Genomic DNA, 20,227 nt, shown 5'->3' with positions numbered 1-20,227 from the left:
TCACAACTCTTAGTTTTAGGGAAGAGCAAAGAAAGGCCTAAAGTTGAGGTTCTGGATTGGAGAAAAGCAAATTTTGAAGGAATAAGAATGGATTTGGGGAGTATTGAGTGGGACATGATTTTTTCAGGAAAGGATGTAAATGAAAAATGGAGAATATTCAAAGAAGAAATTTTGAGAGTACAGAGTAGATATGTCCCAATGAGGATCAAAGGAAAGGCTTGAAGTCATAGGGAGCTTTGGTTTTCGAGGAATATTAGAAATTTGGTTAAGAGAAAGAGGGAGGTGTACAAGAGGTATAAACAGCAGGGTGCTGAGAAATTAAAAGAGGACTACAAGGAGTGTAGAAAAAATCGTAAGAAAGAAATTAGAAAGGCCAAAAAGAGGCACGAAGAGGCTTTGGCAGGCAGAGTAAGAATAAATCCAAAGGGTTTCTATAGGTACATTAAAAGTAAAAGATTAGTGAGGGATAGAATTGGACCCCTTGTAGATAGGGAGGGTAGGTTATGTGAAAAGTCAGAGGAGATGGGGGAAATTTTAAATGATTTATTTTCCTCGGTATTCACTAGGGAAAAAAAATATTGTATGAGTTTTTTTTAATTTTTCACACTATAAACCATATTGATCAAGATACATACATTTTCCTTCTTAAATATATACAGTGTCGTTTTCTCCCCCCCTCCCCTCCCTACCTCCCCTCCCATTTATTTAAAGTTCAGAATATAAGATACATTAAACCCGTCAAACAATGTTGACTCTCAATAAATATTGTACCAGTTGAAGTAAAGAAAAATAATGGGGAGGTCATGAATCATATAAGGATAACCGAGGAGGTAGTGATGGCAGTGTTAAAAAAGATAAAGGTGGACAAATTTCCGGGTCCGGACAAAGTATTCCCAAGGACACTCAGGGAGACAAGTGTACAGATAGTGGGGCCATTAACAGAGATATTTAGGATGTCACTGGTCACGGAGGTAGTGCCAGAGGATTGGAGGGTGGCTCATGTTGTTTCGCTGTTTAAGAAAGGGTCCAAATGTAAGCCTGGAAATTATAGACCAGTGAGTCTGACGTCTGTGGTGGGTAAGTTGATGGAAAGTGTTCTGAGGGATTTACAAATATTTGAAAGAACAGGGATTGATAGGTAGTAGTCAGCATGGTTTTGTCAGGGGTAGATCATGCTTAACAAACCTGATTGAGTTTTTCAAGGGGGTTACAAAAAAGATTGATGAGGGGAAGGCTGTGGATGTTGTCTATTTAGACTTTAGTAAAGCTTTTGACAAAGTTCCCCACAGGAGGTTAGGAAAAAAGGTGGAGGCATTAGGTATAAATAAGGAGGAAGTGAAATGGATTCAGCAATGGTTGGATGGGAGGTGTCAGAGAGTAGTGGTAGAAAATTGTTTGTCAAATTGAAGGCCGGTGACTAGTGAAGTTCCTCAGGGATCAGTCCTGGGTCCACTATTGTTTGTTATATATATTAACGATCTGGAAGAAGGGGTGGTGAATTGGCACAAGAAAGTTTGCAGATGATACAAAGATTGGTGGTATTGTGGACAGTGAGGAAGATTACCGTAAGAGATATAGGAAAGCTAGAGGAGTGGGCTGAGAAATGGCTGATGGAATTTAATACGGATAAGTGTGAAGTGTTACATTTTGGAAACGCAAATCTAAATAGGTCATATACATTGAATGGTAGACAATTGAGGAGTGCAGAGCAACAAAGGGATTTAGGAGTTATGGTAAATAGTACCTTCAAAGTTGATACTCCGGTAGATAGAGTGGTGAAGAAGGCATTTGGAATGTTGGCCTTCATAAATCAGAGTATTGAATTCAAGAGTTGGGATGTTATGATGAAATTGTACAAAGCATTGGTGAGGCCAAATTTGGAATACTGTGTGCAGTTTTGGTCACCAAATTATAGGAATGATATAAACAAAATAGAGAGAGTGCAGAGAAGGTTCACAAGAATGTTGACAGGATGTCAGGGTTTGAGTTACAGAGATAGGTTGAGCAGCCTGGAGCGTAGAAGATTGAGGGGGGATTTGATGGAGGTGTTCAAAATTTTAAAAGGGACCGAGAGAGTCAACGTGGATAGGCTTTTTCAATTAAGAGTGGGGGATATTCAAACCAGAGGCCATGGTTTGAGATTGAAGGGGGAAAATTATAAGGGGAACATGAGGGGAAATTTCTTCATGCAAAGGGTGGTTGGGATGTGGAATAAGCTTCCGGCAGAGGTGGTTGAAGCAGGGACATTATTTACATTTAAGGAAAGACTGGATAATTACATGGAGGGGAGAGGATTGGAGGGATATGGACCAGGTGCTGGTCAGTGGGACTAGGAGGGTGGGGATTTGTTCTAGCATGGACTAGTAGGGCCAAACTGGCCTGCTCTGTTCTGTATATGGTTATAGAAGTTGTACCATATTTAAAATGTCCTTACCAACGTGGTGGAGCTGGAGGATTGAAGATTAGCTTACATTGTTCTGTTGTTTAAAAAAAGACTGCAAAAGTAACCCTGGAAATTATAGGCCAGTGAGCCTGACACCAGTTGTAGGTAAATTATTCAAAGCTGTTCTAAGAGATTGGATATATAACTCTTTGGATAGCCAGAGATTGATTCGGGATAGTCAACATGGCTTTTTGTGTGCTAGGTCATGTTTAACCAATCTTGTAGAGTTTTTCAAGGAGGTTACCAGGAAAGTTGATGAAGGAAAGGCTGTGGATGTTGTCCACATGGACTTTAGTAAGGCCTTTGATAAGGTCCCACATGGAAGGTTTGTCAGGAAGGTTCGGACGCTAGGTATTCATGAAGTAATGAACTGGATTCAACAATGGCTGGACAGGAGAAGCCAGAGATTATTGGTGGATGACTGCTTCTCAAACTGGAGGCCTCAGGGATTGGTGCTGGGACCATTGTTGTTTGTCATCTATATCAATGATCTGGATGACAATGTGGAAATTGGGTCAGCAAGGTTGTGATGACACTAAGATTGGAAGCAATGTGGTCAGTGAAGGTTTTCAAAGCTTGCAAAGGGATCATGACCAGATGGAAAAATGGGCTGAAAATGGCAGATGGAATTTAATGGAGACATGTGAGATGGTGCAATTTGGAAGGACAAACAAAGAAAGGTCATACACAGTAAATGGTAGGGTACTGAGGAGTGTAGTAGAACAGTGGGACCTGGGAATACAAATACATAATTCCCTGAAAGTGGCATCACAGTTAGATAGGGTTGTAAAGAGAACTTTTCGCATATTGGCCTTCATAAATCAAAGTATTGAGTATAAGAGTTGAGATGTTGTGTTAAAGTTGTATAAAACATTGGTGAGGCGAAATATGGTGTATTGTGTGCAGTTTTGGACACTTAACTACATGAAAGATATCAATAACATAGAAAGAGTGCCCAGAGGATTTACAGGATGTTGCCCAGGCTTCAGGAACTGAGTTACAGGGAAAGGTTGAACAGGTTAGGACTTTATTCCCTGGAGCGTAGAGGAATGAGGGGAGTTTTGATAAAGGTATTTAAAATTATGAGGGGTTGAGACAGAGTAAATGTAGATAAGCTTTTTCCACTGAGGGTAGGTGAGATACAAACCAGAGGACATGAATGGGACAGTTATGGAGGGCTATGGACTGGGTGCAGATCAGTGGGACTAGGCAAAAAAAAAACTAGTTCAGCACAGACTAGAAGGGCAAAAGGGGCCAGTTTCTGTGCTGTGGTTTTCTATGGTTCTACTTACTGATGATCATCCACATCCACACTTCCATGGAAACCATCCCAAGAAACTGCCACCTTAGTTGCTAGAAAGTTTGCTTTTTTTTTTAAAAAAAGAGGAAGATAGTTCTTACTGTTTGAAGCTAACTTGATTGCTAGCCACCAAGTAGTTACTAATTCTGAGGATTAAACACATCAATGTTGCATTTGTCTTCACAATCAACAGATATTTGAATATTAAAGGAATCAAAGGATAAAGGTTCGTACAGGAAAGTAATAATGAGGTAAAAGATTAATTGTGACCAAGATTGATTGACATACTCCTGCTTCCAGCACAGTTTAAATCTTGTATTCTACAGCAGCCTTTGTGATTATGCCACTCAGAGGGTAGTTGTCAATAAATTATATAATCATTGCTTAGGGTTTTGTATTTTTGTTTATTAAATAAGGTAAATTTTGCACTATCAGTTAATTTTTACTTTAAAAAAAAGTCCAATGCAGTTTAGTGACAGGATCCACCAATTTATTGTTTAGTTTCCAGAGGATGAGGAAAATACAATTGAGCTTATAGTCTTTTTCATGTTTCAATAAGGTGATTAATGACTTTGTTAAACTTTGAGCCAACACTCCTACAATAGATATTGTACATACCAATTAACAGTTTTGACTATTGTGTACAGCTGTATTCATAAACAAGTTGCCTTTAGCAGCATTCGTGAGAAAAGTACCAAAGTCCAAATAAATAATTGTAATACATCATGATTTAGAAAGCACTTGTGTAGCTGAGCTACACAAGCTTTTCTGTATCTGTGACACAAAAAGCATTTGTGTCACAGATACAGAAAAACGCAAATGAACATACTGCAAAACAAAATGGAAGGGGTGAGGGAATAGAATGTTTGAAGTAAAGAGGGGGAGGGGGGGAAGGAAAGAGAACTCATCTGTAAAATTATAACCCCTAATTGTACTGTCAGAAAATGTAATGTGCAAGAAATTATTTTGGGGAAAAAACTTCTGTCCACATAATTAAATTTTTGCACCATTATAAAAATGTCAAAAAGCTACTGAAGACTTGACTGTTTGCCGAAAGTTTAATGATCTTTACTTACAAGACACATTGTGCAGAAGATCCTTGGGTCTAAACAATCAGCTTCTGCAAGTGCGACAATAGTCTAGAAAATAGATTAGGAATATTAATGCAATAGACATTCTAACACATTTCAAATATAACAGTTATACATTGAAATGAACTAGGTTATTTAATCTTGTATTACTTTATTTGGGACAAATTAGATGCATAATGACTCCAAGTAGAATTGTAAAAAAAAAGTACAGGCTATAAGATACCAGGGATCTTTCACATCCCTTTCAGAATAGCATATTCTGGAGTACTTTCTGAAGTCTCACAATATAGAAAATGCTCAGTTTTCACAAACAAGCTGCCATAAAACCACATGCTAATAATTGGATGATCTGATTTTATGATGTTAATGCCACATCAGAAGTTATGACAGAAAATAAAACTCATGGTGTAGATGGGAGCAAATTGAGTGAAAGAAAGAAAATTGATGGCTAAAAGGAAACAGAATAAATGAGTATTGTTCCCCTTGAGAAGATGTAAAGACTGATATGTCTTCATGTCTGGGGTATCAAAGATATGGTTGGTAAATCTGCTGGAGATCTGACAAGTTCTAAGTTGCGAGAAGGAGAATAAAGAGACTACAAAGGGAGATAGCATGTTTGAAAATAAGGGCTCACCCGTCTTGGAAATATTCTTCCTCAAGGGGTGGTAGAAGTTGAATCATTGAATATTTTTAAAGATACAACCACAATTCTTGACAATTAATGAGGTGAAGAAGGGTTACAACAGTAAATGAGAAAGCAGAATAGAACTCGCAATCAGCTACGATTTAGTAAATGGTATAACAGTCTCCAATGGGTTAATGTGCTAATCTGGTGCTAATGTGAATATTTAGATTGGAGGCATAATTCACCTACATTTATTTGAAATGTTCCCATTGCATTTTTTTTTGCATCCAACTGAGCAAACAGATAGGCCTCAGCTCAACATCTTAAACAAACAAAGACAATTTTACATTTCAACCATACTGCAGAGATTTTAGTTTTGTTGAGTAACCGACTTAAAACCAGAACTTCCTGACTCATTTACTACTTATTTACACAGCTACTTTGTTCTGGGATATTTGCAGCTATTTTACGCTACGCGTAAAAAGGCACCCACGTGGAATAGGGAAGGGGTAGGGCACGGGTCTTTCTTTTTTTCTAGTAGCAGAGGTAGTAACAGTGCTGGAACACTATCTGCGTAAAAGAGCAATCCACCATTCCGGGACCTTCGCAGTTAAGGATGTGTATTGTATTTTTTTTCTGTATTTACAAACAAAGCATGCAAGTAGGACAACAGAAAACAATCTTTTTTAATAATAATACTGCTGTCCCAGTCTCTCCTGGCAGCCCACAATTATATAGCAACAGTGACAGCAAGTAGTTCTCTAGGGAATACCTGATCGCAGGCACTTGGGGTTTAGCCCATCTCAGATGTCTATGCATGCTCCCATAAATGCAGAAGTCTGAAATGAACTGTCGATGAAATGGCTGGAGCTGGAGATGAAATGAGCTGGTGGTGAAATAGTGATGCATCCTCTACTAGACTCACCTATTCATTCGGTGGGTGAAGTACTGATGTGTTGCTGGGTGGAGAATGTGAGATAACTTAATTCATAATGACATAATTCATGGTTTTGACAGGAAAGATGTGAGGTGGCTGTTGGTCTTTCAAAATAGGACGTGGTCATTCATGAATAAGATATAAAAATATAATCAAAGGGTACTCAATCTGGAACACTACAGGAGGGTATGAATACTCAGTTACTGAATGTATTCAACAGCCACTGACAGACCTTCAGATATTAAGGGAGAGGAGATTAATGTTAGGGAGTGGCATGGTGATAAAAGACTAGCCCCCATACCAATCCCCCCCATACCGATCCCACCACCCCGCTCTCAGCTGTCCTTGTGCTTTGAGTCAGCTGGTCTGTGGGTTTGTCCTCAGTTTGAAGCTCATTGGCCTGCTCCCCCCCCCACCCCGACAGCCCCCAACAATAGACAGTGATTAGTTAGGGATTGCTTAAGGTGGTATGCGAGTGGAAAGAAAAATTTGAAAACCACTATATTAATCGTATCTAATTGACTCTTTATATGCATTTTCATAACTTCAAAGGAAATAGGCCAATGACAAGTTTTATCAAGCAAAATATTTCAGTAACAATTGGATCGAGAGCAGTGGTCCTCAACCTTTCCTTCCCACTTCCATACAACATTAAGTAATCCCTTACAAATCACAGAGCACCTATGGCATAGGGATATGAGTGGAAAGAAAAAAGTTTGAAATCCACTGCTACAGATCAATACTTGCAATAGATGTTCCCACACTCTTATAAATTATTCATGTATGTTTTATTAAATTGAGTGCATATTTTCCCACATTTTTATAAATTGTACACATGTTTTATTCCTGCTACGATCTTCCCACACTTCTATTAATTGTGTGTTTAACATTTACTCGAACCTGACACTTTCTCAACACAATGATCAGTACAGGGACTGACAGCTGGCACTGGGAGAGTCTCCCAACAGCCCGTCACCAGCCCCCAACAATTGGTAGCATTGATGCAAGTGAGACATGCAGCAACAATGATCACTGTCGATGTTACTCACCTTTATCACCCTAATTTCAACTTTGCATACAAGACCTGGGGGATATTTTTTAGCCATTTTTTGGGGGAATAAAAATGGGTCTAACATGCATTCAAATATATTTGCTTTGTTGTTGTGTTACACGCCCCGCCCCTTTTGCTCCTGGAATGTCAGCTTGCTGTGTAAAAAGACACACTGACCGTTGTTCGGTTCCATGTAAATGACCAAAGCCGGCTTAATGCCAGGCCTTCCTTATGGCAATATCTTGGGATTTCAGTGTAAAAAGCCTTAATGAGGGCTTTGCTCAATGAAGCACATCTAACACAGCTGAAGTAAAACTATACCCAATGTAGTTTAAGCCTTAATATTTTTTACTGCATCAATTTGACTTATGCCCCCACAGCTTTCTCTTTCAATATTTTTATAATACATACAGAAAAATATTGATCCATAATACTGATATAGATGTAACACTGTAAGCAAACTCTATCAGAATTTTCAAAAAACCTTATACAACATTATTGATTCAAGAATATATCAAAGAAGACAGAGAAAAGTTAAATATATGATTATATAATCCAAGCCCCAAACTATTCCAAAGTTGCATGGCAATATAAAGTTCATTACTAGTAAAAATAAGAAGAAACACAAATCGTTGAGAATCACAAGTGACATTATTATCATTCCCATTAAAGGTTATGAAATTAATTCAAAAAAGGAGCCACAAAGATTAGAAAAATTTAAATTTAAAACACTTGTGGAACATCTTATTTTCTCCAAGGTTAAATAGGACATGATGCAACCATTGATTGAGTGGGCGGGACAGCATCTTTTCATCTTATCAAAATTACTCGTCTTGCAATAAGAGAAGCGACAAAGGCTAATACATGACGTTGAGATGAAGACAATTTCACTACCTTCTGCTCAACCATCCCAAATAAGGCTATTAACAGATCTGGTGTTAAGTTGCATTAATAATTATTGATAAAGTATGGAAACCTCTTACCAATATTTGACTAGGGTCAGATAAGACCAGAACATATGAATTAGTGAGCTTCCTCATTCATTTGTCACAAAGAGAGCTAATATTAGGATAAATATGAGCTAAATTTAATGGTTGACATACAAGCTCTATGCACAACTTTAAATTGTAGTAGTGAGTAATGGGCACATAGAAATGATGTATTAATCAACTTAAAAATGGAATTCCAAGCATCTTCAGAAATTGAAATATGGAGGTCCTGCTCCCATATCTTTTTAATTTTGTAAAATGAGATTTGGCTTGATTTCAACAAAGAATCCTTTACAACAGATATTAACCTTTTCTGAGATGGTTAAAGATTGTAAACTTTCTATCAAATTCCTAACAGGAGCCTGGAAAAGATTTGATAGCTGAGAATGGAGAAATTCCCTAATTTTCAAATATCTAAAAAAAAGAACTTGATAAATTTAATTTAGTAGAAAGTTGTTCAAATGTAGCAAATTATCAAAAATAAATCATAAGAACATTTAATACCTAATCTAAACCATTCGTGAAAAGCAAAGTCCATCGAAGAAGTACCCACATCTTTCTGACCACAACTTTCTGATCTACTTCAGAATTAACTGCTTATTTGCTCAAACCTGCTTACTTACAACATGCACTGGTAAAGAGAAAGTTGGATAAAAAAAAATACCTTACTGCCTGTAAAGCATTTTGGCTGAGGAGCTACAAGGGTTTTTATTCAAGCTCTATTTTCCCACCCTCCTACCCATCTACCATTTTGGAAATCAAATTAGTTTTAAAGCAAATCACACATTGATGGAGCAGCCGTGATCTTAATTTCTGGATTTAAAAAACTATAGATTGATAGAAATCAAAACACAAGTAATGAAGAGAATCCAAGAATAAAAATAACTGAATAATCATAAATAAGCACTTCTGGTGTGCAACATCTCAAAAAGTAAATTTTTAAAGTATTACTGTATTACCTTTTTCTTCTCTTCCTCCAAAACTTTTATGTATCCTGGGCCGACTGTCCAGGTTTTATAGAAATAATAGATGCAACCTGTAATGCTGAGAGCAAACGGAATCTGAAATTCCGAATTAGGTAAATGTAAGTTCTTGGTTAAGGAAGTTTTGGCATACAATATAGTCTAACATGCCATATGCAATCAGAAAATTTTGAAAAGCAATCTGTTGTGGAAGGTGACATTTGAACAATCAAGGATTTCATGTATATTTTAAAATTCATTAAGGACATTACAAATCACACACATTGTGAGAAAAATCAATCATTCCTCACTACAGCATAGGCAAAGCAGACAGTAAACATAATTGATATAATAAAGCACGTTAAATGAGACAAATTGCAATTACAGAAACACGACTGTGAAAAATGTAAAACAAATAAAATCCTTTCAGAATAAAATTTTTGTTAGTTTGGTCCCAAATCTATGATAGCCTTAAACAATAAAGAGAAGAAAAAATAATGCACATTGAACATTTAGGGCCAATGACTGAAGACTTGATGGGCTGAATAGCCTATTTCCAGACTTGTGTCTTATGATCTTGCATCAACATCTTCCCAATCTATATTGGGCTGAATCTTCTAACTAAAGTACAGCAATTGATGTACCAAATAATAGATCAGGGTAGGCAACCTTTTAAATTTTAATTTAGACACTGCACTGTAACAGGCTGTTTCGGCCCATGAGCACAATACTGGGCGAGGTGGGTGGGGGGGGGGGGGGTGTACGTTCATTGGGCGGCATGGACTTGTGGCCTGAAATGGTCTGTCACCGTGCTGTATGTCTAAATTAGAAAGTTGCCCACTCCTGTAATAGATCACAGATTCATTCCAGCATGGGAGGCCATTTGACCCATTAAGTCTATGTGGGGTAGCACATTTACCAAGTGATACATTCCAATTAATTGGAGAACAAAACTCAAGATTCTGTTCACTATCAGTCTAATTAAATTAATAGTTTCTGGTCAAGCAAAGAAACTTTATTAGCACTTTATAGGAACACTAACTAAATTGAAGTTATTGGTGAAAAGTGGTTCTTGCAGAAGGGAAATTTATATTGTTAGGAGAAAATATCCATTACTACATTAAATATTTCTGCAATAATTTGGTGCACAAGGGTAAACAATGTGTACAGCTCAGTTGTCATCCCCAATGCTTTGTTAAACTGAATGGAGAAACTGAGGAGAGCAATACACAGGCATCAACAAATTCTTTACTCAGATTGACTTCATTCTGGCTACAAATTAGGAGCTGGAGTTAGGCACTTTGCTCATTAAGCTTGCTCCAATGATACTGTTCACCTATTCATTTACTTTCTAGATGTGGACATTGCTTGTAAACCCACATAGAATGTTCATGCCCAACTGTTTTCCAGGACATGTTGAGAATTTCTTAAATCGCTGGTGATATCCATCAAAGATATTCAGAGTGTAGAAAGTTGCTGAAACAGTGCAACATCATTACCCACAAGCATTGAACAGAGGCAGGCACTCTGAGACTCAAAGGAAAAGCATTTCAGATCCTTCTCTTGAATGCTCTCACAGTTGGTCTTGAGGTGCATTTGCTGATAGTTTTGAGCAGTATCCAAGACCACTTGGTCCAAGGCACTGGGGATCCGAAAAATGGAGTAAAACTATCCCTTTAAATTCCTTGGGAGGTAGGGAAGTACATTAACTACTACAGCAGAACTCTGATCATCTGGCATCCAACTGTTCAAATATACTGATTTGCCCATTACTCTGGAATGCTAGTCGAGGGTTCAGTGTACAAGCCAAGTGGGCAGCCAGGGTGCAGCAAAGAGTGGCCTGGACGGGTTAGATGAACAGCCTGAGACAGTACTGGGCAAGAAAAACTGGTAGGTTTGCAGCCAGAGCTGGATATTATACATATTTACCCAGTTGAACCAATCTGAAGAGAATTCCACTGTGACAATCAAGGCTTACTGTGGACGAGCACACAAAGAATAACAGAATAAGGCACTCTGAAAAATAGGTAATCCACTGATATGTTGGCAGAAATACTGGAGTATCACTTTTCAGCTAACTGAAATTATTTTCAGTGTTTCCAGACAGAGATTTACAAAAGGATATCTGGCAAGAACCGGATGAACCAGGTGACAACCATCCAAAAAAGCGATGCTGACAAAAATGCCAATGGAATGTAGCTAAATGTCTGCACACTTACAAAGCGCCTATGGGAGGAAACAAAATAAATTATTGAATATCAACTTTGCTCCTCCTGTACCTGTCAATCTTTTACACCATCTTTATGAAGATCACAGGATCCTCTGTTGCACCCCCATGAGCGTCTGGGTTTTATAATTATATTGATTTACTCAACGAAGCTCAATGATGACCTCTAGAAAATGACCCCATCTTTTTTTCCCAAACTGGAGAATGCATACAGGTGCTCCCCTACTGACGATGGTCCGAGTCCATACCTTCAATTTCAAATTCCAAACTGTTCCCATGCCTGGAATGTGCGGTGTGGTACGCTACTCTCTCGCAATGCTGGATAATGGCAGCACCGAGCAAGACTATCATACAGCATACTCTCGCATGCTGACTCAACCATGTTCACCGTTTCTGTAGCAATCACATGAATGAGTGCATTGTCAACAACCCATCATGTCTTCTCAAAGCCAGTGTGTGTCTCCTCACCATCCAGCAATTAATTTTAGTTCAATGCTTCAAACATTCTTCATGCTCAGTGTGCTTTCAGCTGTGCACATTAATGGCTTTTTCAGTGTGGAATAAAGGTAATTATTAGAAAATGGTAGGTGTGGTATTCTTTTTCAATTTATGATAAATTTGCCGGAACGTAACCCCATCGTAAGTTGAGGAGCACCTGTATTGCTACTCCAACAACAACAACAAAAAATCTGTATTCAACATCATTTTGAGGATTAAAATTTGGATTTTTGGTGTGCATGTCAAGGAAGCAAATTGCAGTGCATACTGATTATTTTTCGCTAATTAGTTTGAAGAGACCTTTATTGCAGAATTCAGGTTTGCCCTATCTTGCATTCAGCTCCTTTCAGATTAATATTCGAAGGAGCAACGGAAAGCCACTCAGCTCTTCCAGCCTGCTCTATCATTGATCAAGATCATGGCTGATCTTACCTCAGCTCTACATCCCTGCTTTATTTATACTCTCAATTCTCTTAATATCAACGGGACTGTCAGTTTCCATTTTGAATCAAATCAAGAGTGTTTGAGGGCAGGTAAGTCCAAAGAATCACCATTCTTTATGAAAAGACATTTCTCCCTATTTTAGTCCTAAGAAATTTATCCTTTATTCGGATTCCTCTGCACCTGGAAATATCGTCCCTTCATAGAGCCTGTCAATGGTGATATTCCATACTTACTTCTATAACCAAGTTGCTACATGTTAAAATCTTGCTGCCAACAAGTTTTATAGATCAATTACACCACACTATTTTAAGTGAACTTTCCCTTCACAGAGTGGAATGACCCACATAGTTTTGAAAAATCATGGTCAATCATTTATGTTCTGAACATACAGCACATATTGCTCAAAACAGTTCTGCAAAATAATATTGCAAGTTTCAATAAGATCTTTCCTCAGTCTGATAATCACAAGAAAATACAGAACTAATCAACTTAATCTCTCTATGTATGGCCTATCTGCCAATCTAGGATTTGGCTTTGATACTTTGAGGATCATGAGATTATTTACAAAGCCTGTGGCAATATGCATTTACATTGAACTGCTGTTTGCTTCAATATAAGGATCCACAGTAAGAACACATTTAAAAAATTCTAATGGTCTCGAGAGTCTGTAATATTTGATGTAAACACTGCCCCCTCCTGGCTGCATGATGTCCAAAGTAAAACCCATTTCAAATTGTATGGTTTCAAAATGTCCAAACTCAAGTTGCATTTCAATCCACTTTTGTGGCTGCATGATAGGACTTGAACTTCAGAGATTCCATCCTATGATAATATTTTAAGATAGTTCAAGCTCCCCCCAATTTCTGGTATCAGTATTGGGACCTAACGGCATGCAATACAACAGCATAATTACATTTTATCATTTGTGCAAGCTAAGTTGGATGATGGTGGGCTGAGAAACCTTGCTGAAAGTCGACAATCAAGACCGTTAGGAGTCATCTTCCCATGAAGCAAGAGGTTCCCTGTTTAATTTGTAAACTCAAAATACCAACTTGATTAAAACTGCTTTGCAGATGACCTTGTTTATGGCAGTGGTTCTCAATCTTTTTTCCCCTACTCACATAACACCTTAAGTAATCCATAGGTGTTCTATGGTTAGCAAGAGATTACTTAAGGTGGTGAGTGAGGGAAAAAGGTTGACAACCACTCGTTTATGGTGATATTCCATACTTACTTTTATAACCAAGTTGCTACATGTTAAAATCTTGCTGCCAACAAGTTTTATAGATCAATTACACCACACTATTTTAAGTGAACTTTCCCTTCACAGAGTGGAACGACCCACATAGTTTTGAAAAATCATGGTCAATCATTTATGTTCTGAACATACAGCACATATTGCTCAAAACAGTTCTGCCAAAAATACAAATTTCATTAACATCCTGAATTTATTTCTTCTGCAGAAGTTGAGAGCTCATTACTGAAGAAATAGTGACATGGGAATCACAAGATTACCAAGGTTATTTTCACTTGAATTTTTAAAATTACTTCTAATAGCCAAATGCAGACAAATAATCTACTAATCAATGCTTATGCAGCATGTTTTAAGCAGTTCACCCTGAACCAATAAGCAAATACATAAATAAATGATATAAATTTATTCAAGCAACCCTGAATCCATCTCACTTCATGCATTGCATGAAAAATTCTGATGAAAAAAATCATTGATCCACAACTTTAACTGTTTCTTTCTCTTCTTGCCTTTATGCTGCAGATTTTCATTGTTTTATTCAATTCCACATTTCTCGCATCCAGAGTATTTCACACTGGATTTCTACCTTCAAAATGTATCAGCAATATTTCAAAAACTATTCCCGGGAAAACCTTGAAATGGGTCATGACACTCAAAAGATCAAAGTTGTAATTAACAAGCAATTGTTATAAATGGAGACAACTAAGATAGATTGCAGAAACTAGAAAACTGAAGCTATGCACAAATCTTGCTGAAGAACTTAGCAGGTCATGAGTTCCCAGTTCATCTAAATTATGGATAGAGAGTGCATTTGTATGAACATGATGAAATACTCACCAACAACCATCCATGAATGCAGTACATACTACCTATAAAATGGATCTACTCATCAACATTATCTCCTTCGTCATCTCAACAACCTCAAGAATCAGGTGCACAAAAACTTGCAAGTTCCCCAAGACACACATCAGGCATTAGAAGTATTTCTCCATTTCATTGTCACTGGGATTTAAATCCTGGAATCCCTTCTCAATAATTACCTACATCAGAAGGACTGCAGTGGCTCAAGGAGGTAGCTGACCACCTCCATCTCAGGAGTAATTAGCATCAATAATGAATTCTGGCCTCACTGACTGCACCATATTCCATAAAAGAAGGAAGAGATGAACAATAGATAATTAAGATACACGTACGAACACAGGTACCTACCTTATTACAAGCTGCATTGTAAGCCAAGTGGAAACAAACAATATGCCTTTCAGAAGCCAGGAGTCAGATTCCAAGTCTGCGATGTAGCCTGTCACCCATATCACTCCCACTGCCATCAAGATCAACAGAAGCAGCTGTATTTCAAAACACAAATTCATATTTTTGTTTCATTTTCTTTTGCAATCAAAAGTAAATCAGAAATTAATGATATGAGATGCAAAGAAAGGAAGGGATTCTGTTAAGGGGGCTTGAAGAAAACTTTTTTGAGATGTAGGTTTCCTGAACAGAGGGAAGACATGGCACTGGATCTAATTCTGGGAATTCAGGTAAGGCAAGTGGGAAAGATTCTTGCAAAACTGATTTTTCTTCTATCTATTCTCAGAGCATCATTGAATAGGCCTGTGCTTGTAGTCCATCTCTAATTGTTCTTCAACTGAACAGCTTGTTACTGGTATTTTAAAATTTAAAAAAAATAATTTTAGACATTCAGCACAAACAGGTCATTTTGGCTCACAAGCCCGTGCTGCCAAATTACACTCAATTAACCTACCAGATCCCTTGGAGGAAACCTACAGAGACATGGGAAGATCATACAAACAGCACAGGATTCGAACACAGTCCCATTTGCTGGCACTGTAATGGCATTGTACTAGGTTATGGAAATTAAGTCACATATAGGTTCTGAGGACATAGGTGAACCAGACAGCATGCTAAAAACAAATAGAGATGGGAGCCCTCCACAGAGGAATAACTTGCTCAATTTGGATTAAATTTATAAACCTGAAATGTTAATTCTGTTTCTACAGAAACAGGTCCTACTTGACCCTCTGAGTGTTTACTATGAAACAGCAGATGCGGTGGCCACTTGGCTGAACAACTACATGGGAATTTGTTTTTGGAAACATCCAAGCACCTTGAAGTAGGAAGCGATGGACCAAGAAACAAAAGTTTGGGTCACGTGAGAAATGGTAAGGTGAGATTTAATTGCAGTTTCCAGTAATACTTCTGATAAGTAACCGTCTCCAATGAAAGGGATGGATCGAATAAAGGATGAGAGGTTTTTCTCTAAGACTAAAGATTCGAGAATCAAAATTTAGGATTCAAAATGATTTATTTCCCCCATTGACATCAAAATATTTTGACATGTTCTACTCCAAAGGACCAAGCTTGTTCAATTATTGAAAATATTCATACAAAATTTGCTATTTTTTTCTAAACCAAGGGATTGTGAACAAGGATGGAGATCAGCCATGTCCCTGCTAAGTGTGAATCTGCTTCTACTTCTACAATTCAGTGAAGAAAAGGTAGCAGTTAGTAAGAGTTTCAAGAAAACAAATAAAGAACCAAGAGGCATGCAAACATTTTCAAAATAATGACCTGAAATGGACCATCTACATGAATGGTGAAAATGATAACTTTCAATAGAAAACTGGAAAAATATTTGGAATGGGGAAATAATGCAGGCCCACATGAGAAGAAAACCTGCAAATAGATCACACTTCATATCATATGAATAATGGACTCAAAGCCTCCCTTTTATACTGTCCTACTATGAAGAAAACACGCGCCTTTCCAAAAAATTGAGCTTTGTTTGATTTTTAAGAGACTGGGCTTCTGTTTGACCAGCTGAGTTTCTCCAGCATTGTGTTTTTATTTTTTTTTCTCTTCAAAAATACTGTTGCAAATTAACAAGATAGTCTCAATTTTTTTCCCAGAATCCTTGTCCTTGCTGGATTGTTAAATTATCTAAACATTTCCTTCTTGCATAGGAAGGATGAACAATTTAAAGAAGCTGAAGAATACTGCAAACAAGGATCAGCAGCAGGCTGATAGCAGATGATCCGATGGGTTAGCAGAGTTGCAAATCTACATCCAAAACTATGCAACACAAAGCCAAATACACCTTAAGCAAAACATTGCTAAAATCAATAACCATTCAAATGTGAACATTTACCTTATATTTTTCAAAATTTTTCAGAAACTTCAGCATAAAATGACTTCTGCTTCGATGAACATTCGCGTCAATCAAACAACGGATTATCCAAGGATTTCTGTCTTGCTGAGCCAGATCCAGAGGAGTTTCTCCCTAAAAACAATTCAGTAAATTGAAGATTCACTCGCGAGTGGAGAGTTGAGAAGATTTAAATCCTTTGTTTAAAAAAAAAATATTCCTTAAAGTTCAAAAATATAAGGCTCAGAAGTATACCAAGACACAATACTAGTTGGGGTACTTGGAAATTGGGCTAACTGCAATGTCCAAATAGCAAAGTTCCAAGTCATGTGAAAGGGCAGCTTAAAAAAATGGGAATCTTTGAGCTCCATGAACTCTAATAATTAGTAGCAGTGACACTGGTCTACACAGAGACCACCCTCCTTCCAGTCCCACACTGGACACCTGATAATAAAACTTCTAAGCCACATCTTAAGAATGTTAAACAATGCCTGCCTGCTCTCTCACCTGAACAAACTACACAGCAGAATTATTCCTAGCATTTCATCCAACACTAATTTTTTGTGCAACATTACTGAGAGAAAACACTGTATCTATTGTGCAATTCCCAAAGTTACCGTACATATTTTGTATATTGCAATCATGGCTCAACTTCAAAAGTAATTAAACCGAGAGTGAATCGCTACTAACCACAATTGAATATACAGTACTTGATAAGTGATCTCTGGATTCACATTCTGTACATTGTCCAGTTTCATCTATATTTGAATGACTACTGTTATTAAAGACAACCACTGAAGCTCAGATCATACAGAATTCTGCTGAATGTATAACAAAATAAAGATAGACAAATATACAGAATAGATATGCACTCACCATTGAATTCTTAACTTCAACGTTTGCACCAGCAGTGAGCAATACATCCAAAGCTGCCACATTTCCTGATATTACTGCCCAGTGCAGAGGTGTGTTCTTGTGTAATTTGTCAACAGCATTTATTGACGCATTTAATTTTATGAGAAATCTGGTAGGCTCTGGCCTAGAAGCAAGAGTTAAGATGAAAAATAATCTGTAGTGCTGGCTAAATATGTTCCATTTTAAACAAATAAAGCCATGCCATAAACATTGTATACCTACCCTATTATTTTGGAAGTTGCTAGCATTAACGCTGTTTGTCCATTCATAGCAGCAGCATCCACATCCTTAAACAACAGAAAACATATTGTATCTAATTTAAAAACAAATGTTTGACTTGTAGATGATCAAAAAGTGGTCTTTCTATTTATTCTTTTACTGTCAATGCCAAAGTAGGGGATGATCCTTGAAACTTAAAAATGTCACCTCTAAAATCAGGGTCATCTTATATGCCAGGAATAAAATCTGAACCTTGCCAATGAAGTCTCAACACTACAGCCATTTTCCCACTGGATCCGATGCAATCTTGCACTTGTCCTGTTAGTTATCAACGAAGTCTCAGCACTCCCCTGCGGGGACTATCTGCTGTCGGCTCTGTACATGCCTTAAAGGGCCTGATGCAGGAGCCAACGGTGGTTTATTTTAAAAAGTGTTAATAAAATTAAAACCTTTGCAGGGTAATTTGGTATTAATATATTGTGATTTGCTTTTAACAGCATTCACTGGTCAGCAGTAAATGCCAGATTTTTTTTTGGGGGGTGGGGGTGGGGGTGTAATCTTATACAAAGGGTAATGCTCAAATTTAAGTGGAAATTCTGGGGTCATCCAATACACTGGAATATACAGTATGCCTTATCCAATCCTTTACATGTCAAAAATGGGTCATCGTCTTTTTCAGGAAACAAAATTCAAAAGGGGACCCAAAGTAAAGCGACTATAATAGAATTTTACATCTTCTGAGGCTTGAGAAAATACTTTCTGTTCTCATGTCTACACATTTGTCTCAGAAATGATGCCCAAATTGTGTAAAAAAAATTCTTAACTGCTTACTTGAGCATCAGATTCACCCAAGAAAAGGCACGCAGATAAGCTCAAGACCTTTCTTCCCAAAATACAAACCAAACATACCTGACCTTTTGCTACAAGGTAAGCAATGATCGACATTTGTTGGAATTGAACTGCAAGATGAAGGCAAGTGAATCCTTCCCTATCGACTAAGGAGGGATCTGCTCCATACTTCATCAACAGCACCACCATAGATAAGTGGCCTTGTCTGAAATAAAACAGGACATTTCAAGGGTTGAAAAAGTTGCTATCGAATTATTTTTACTTACTTTGCCAACAATGGAATTTCTATCTCTAATTCTTGTAGCTGGCAAACAGCTTTGTACTTTGTTGACCAAAAGAAGTTAAATTTCATTCACGGTTGACTCTCTGATGCATTCTCCTTTTATGGTTTGAATACAAATATACCTTCTAGCTTCAGCTTACACTGCAGCAGAGACCACAGCTCCTTGGTTACTCATCCATAATTTTCTGCTTGAACTTTCACTTCTCAATCTTCACTCCCATCACTTGAAAATGAAAAGCAGCCAATATATTAAAAGACTCATCTCGCCTTGACTCCACTCTCTTGGTATCTACTATCATTGGGAAGATGAATCCCAAGTGTAAGATCATACACAACCAGATACAAGGACAGCTTCTTTCCTGTCATTATCAGACTCCTGAATAAACCTCACACCAGTGAAACGATAGACAAACTATTCCACTGTTCATTAAGTGATGCAAAGAAAGATAAAGTAGGAAACAATATCAAACAGTCCAGAATCTATTTTCAAGGTTCCATGCAACCAAAACCACAAACTTCAATATGAAAAGAACACTGAACCTTACAACCAAGTACAATTTCCTATTGGAATCATTTAACAAACTTTGTATTTTGAAATGAGAAACAGGTGCAATCATTTATCACATGGAGCCCATTGGAGATATGTAAACAAACCAATATTTAGAAGAAAAAACACAAACAAAATTAATAATCTGGTTTGAATGAATGAGCTACCAAAAAAGTTTAAAAATCAAATTTCCAATTCCTTTGATTTATTTGAAGAACCTCAATTCAATCAAAATTCTGTGAATTTGATTGAAACGTTATTTTACATTTCAACTGCAGATATTTAACAGATTTTTTTTTAAATGAAGAATTTATTATCAAAAGCTTGTTACTAGCATCACCCACACTAGCTCTCTAACACAGCAACTCACTCAATCCACCCCAGGCCCTTTCACCAGAGTTCTCATCAATTTTTCTTCACTATATCTCTCTGTCC

The 20,227-nt window shown here is 37.4% G+C and overlaps 1 protein-coding gene across 3 annotated transcripts in view; it reads right to left on the bottom strand.

Annotated features, from left to right (window-relative positions):
* Positions 1-20,227, bottom strand: part of zdhhc13 (zinc finger DHHC-type palmitoyltransferase 13) — a 56,229-nt gene that overhangs the window by 20,762 nt on the left and 15,240 nt on the right. For all 3 annotated transcript variants that reach the window (XM_069904678.1, XM_069904685.1, XM_069904688.1), the window contains exons 5-12: positions 19,023-19,167; positions 18,117-18,181; positions 17,856-18,018; positions 16,983-17,114; positions 15,029-15,162; positions 11,524-11,624; positions 9,396-9,520; positions 4,820-4,882 (exon numbers count right to left, since the gene is read on the bottom strand). In XM_069904678.1, the coding sequence (XP_069760779.1) occupies positions 4,820-4,882; positions 9,396-9,520; positions 11,524-11,624; positions 15,029-15,162; positions 16,983-17,114; positions 17,856-18,018; positions 18,117-18,181; positions 19,023-19,167 (928 nt within the window). The remainder of the gene's footprint in view (positions 1-4,819; positions 4,883-9,395; positions 9,521-11,523; positions 11,625-15,028; positions 15,163-16,982; positions 17,115-17,855; positions 18,019-18,116; positions 18,182-19,022; positions 19,168-20,227) is intronic.

This window comes from Narcine bancroftii, chromosome 1, assembly GCF_036971445.1.
Source record: "Narcine bancroftii isolate sNarBan1 chromosome 1, sNarBan1.hap1, whole genome shotgun sequence".
Taxonomy (NCBI): Eukaryota; Metazoa; Chordata; class Chondrichthyes; order Torpediniformes; family Narcinidae; genus Narcine; species Narcine bancroftii.
This window is presented reverse-complemented; position numbering and strand designations above follow the sequence as displayed.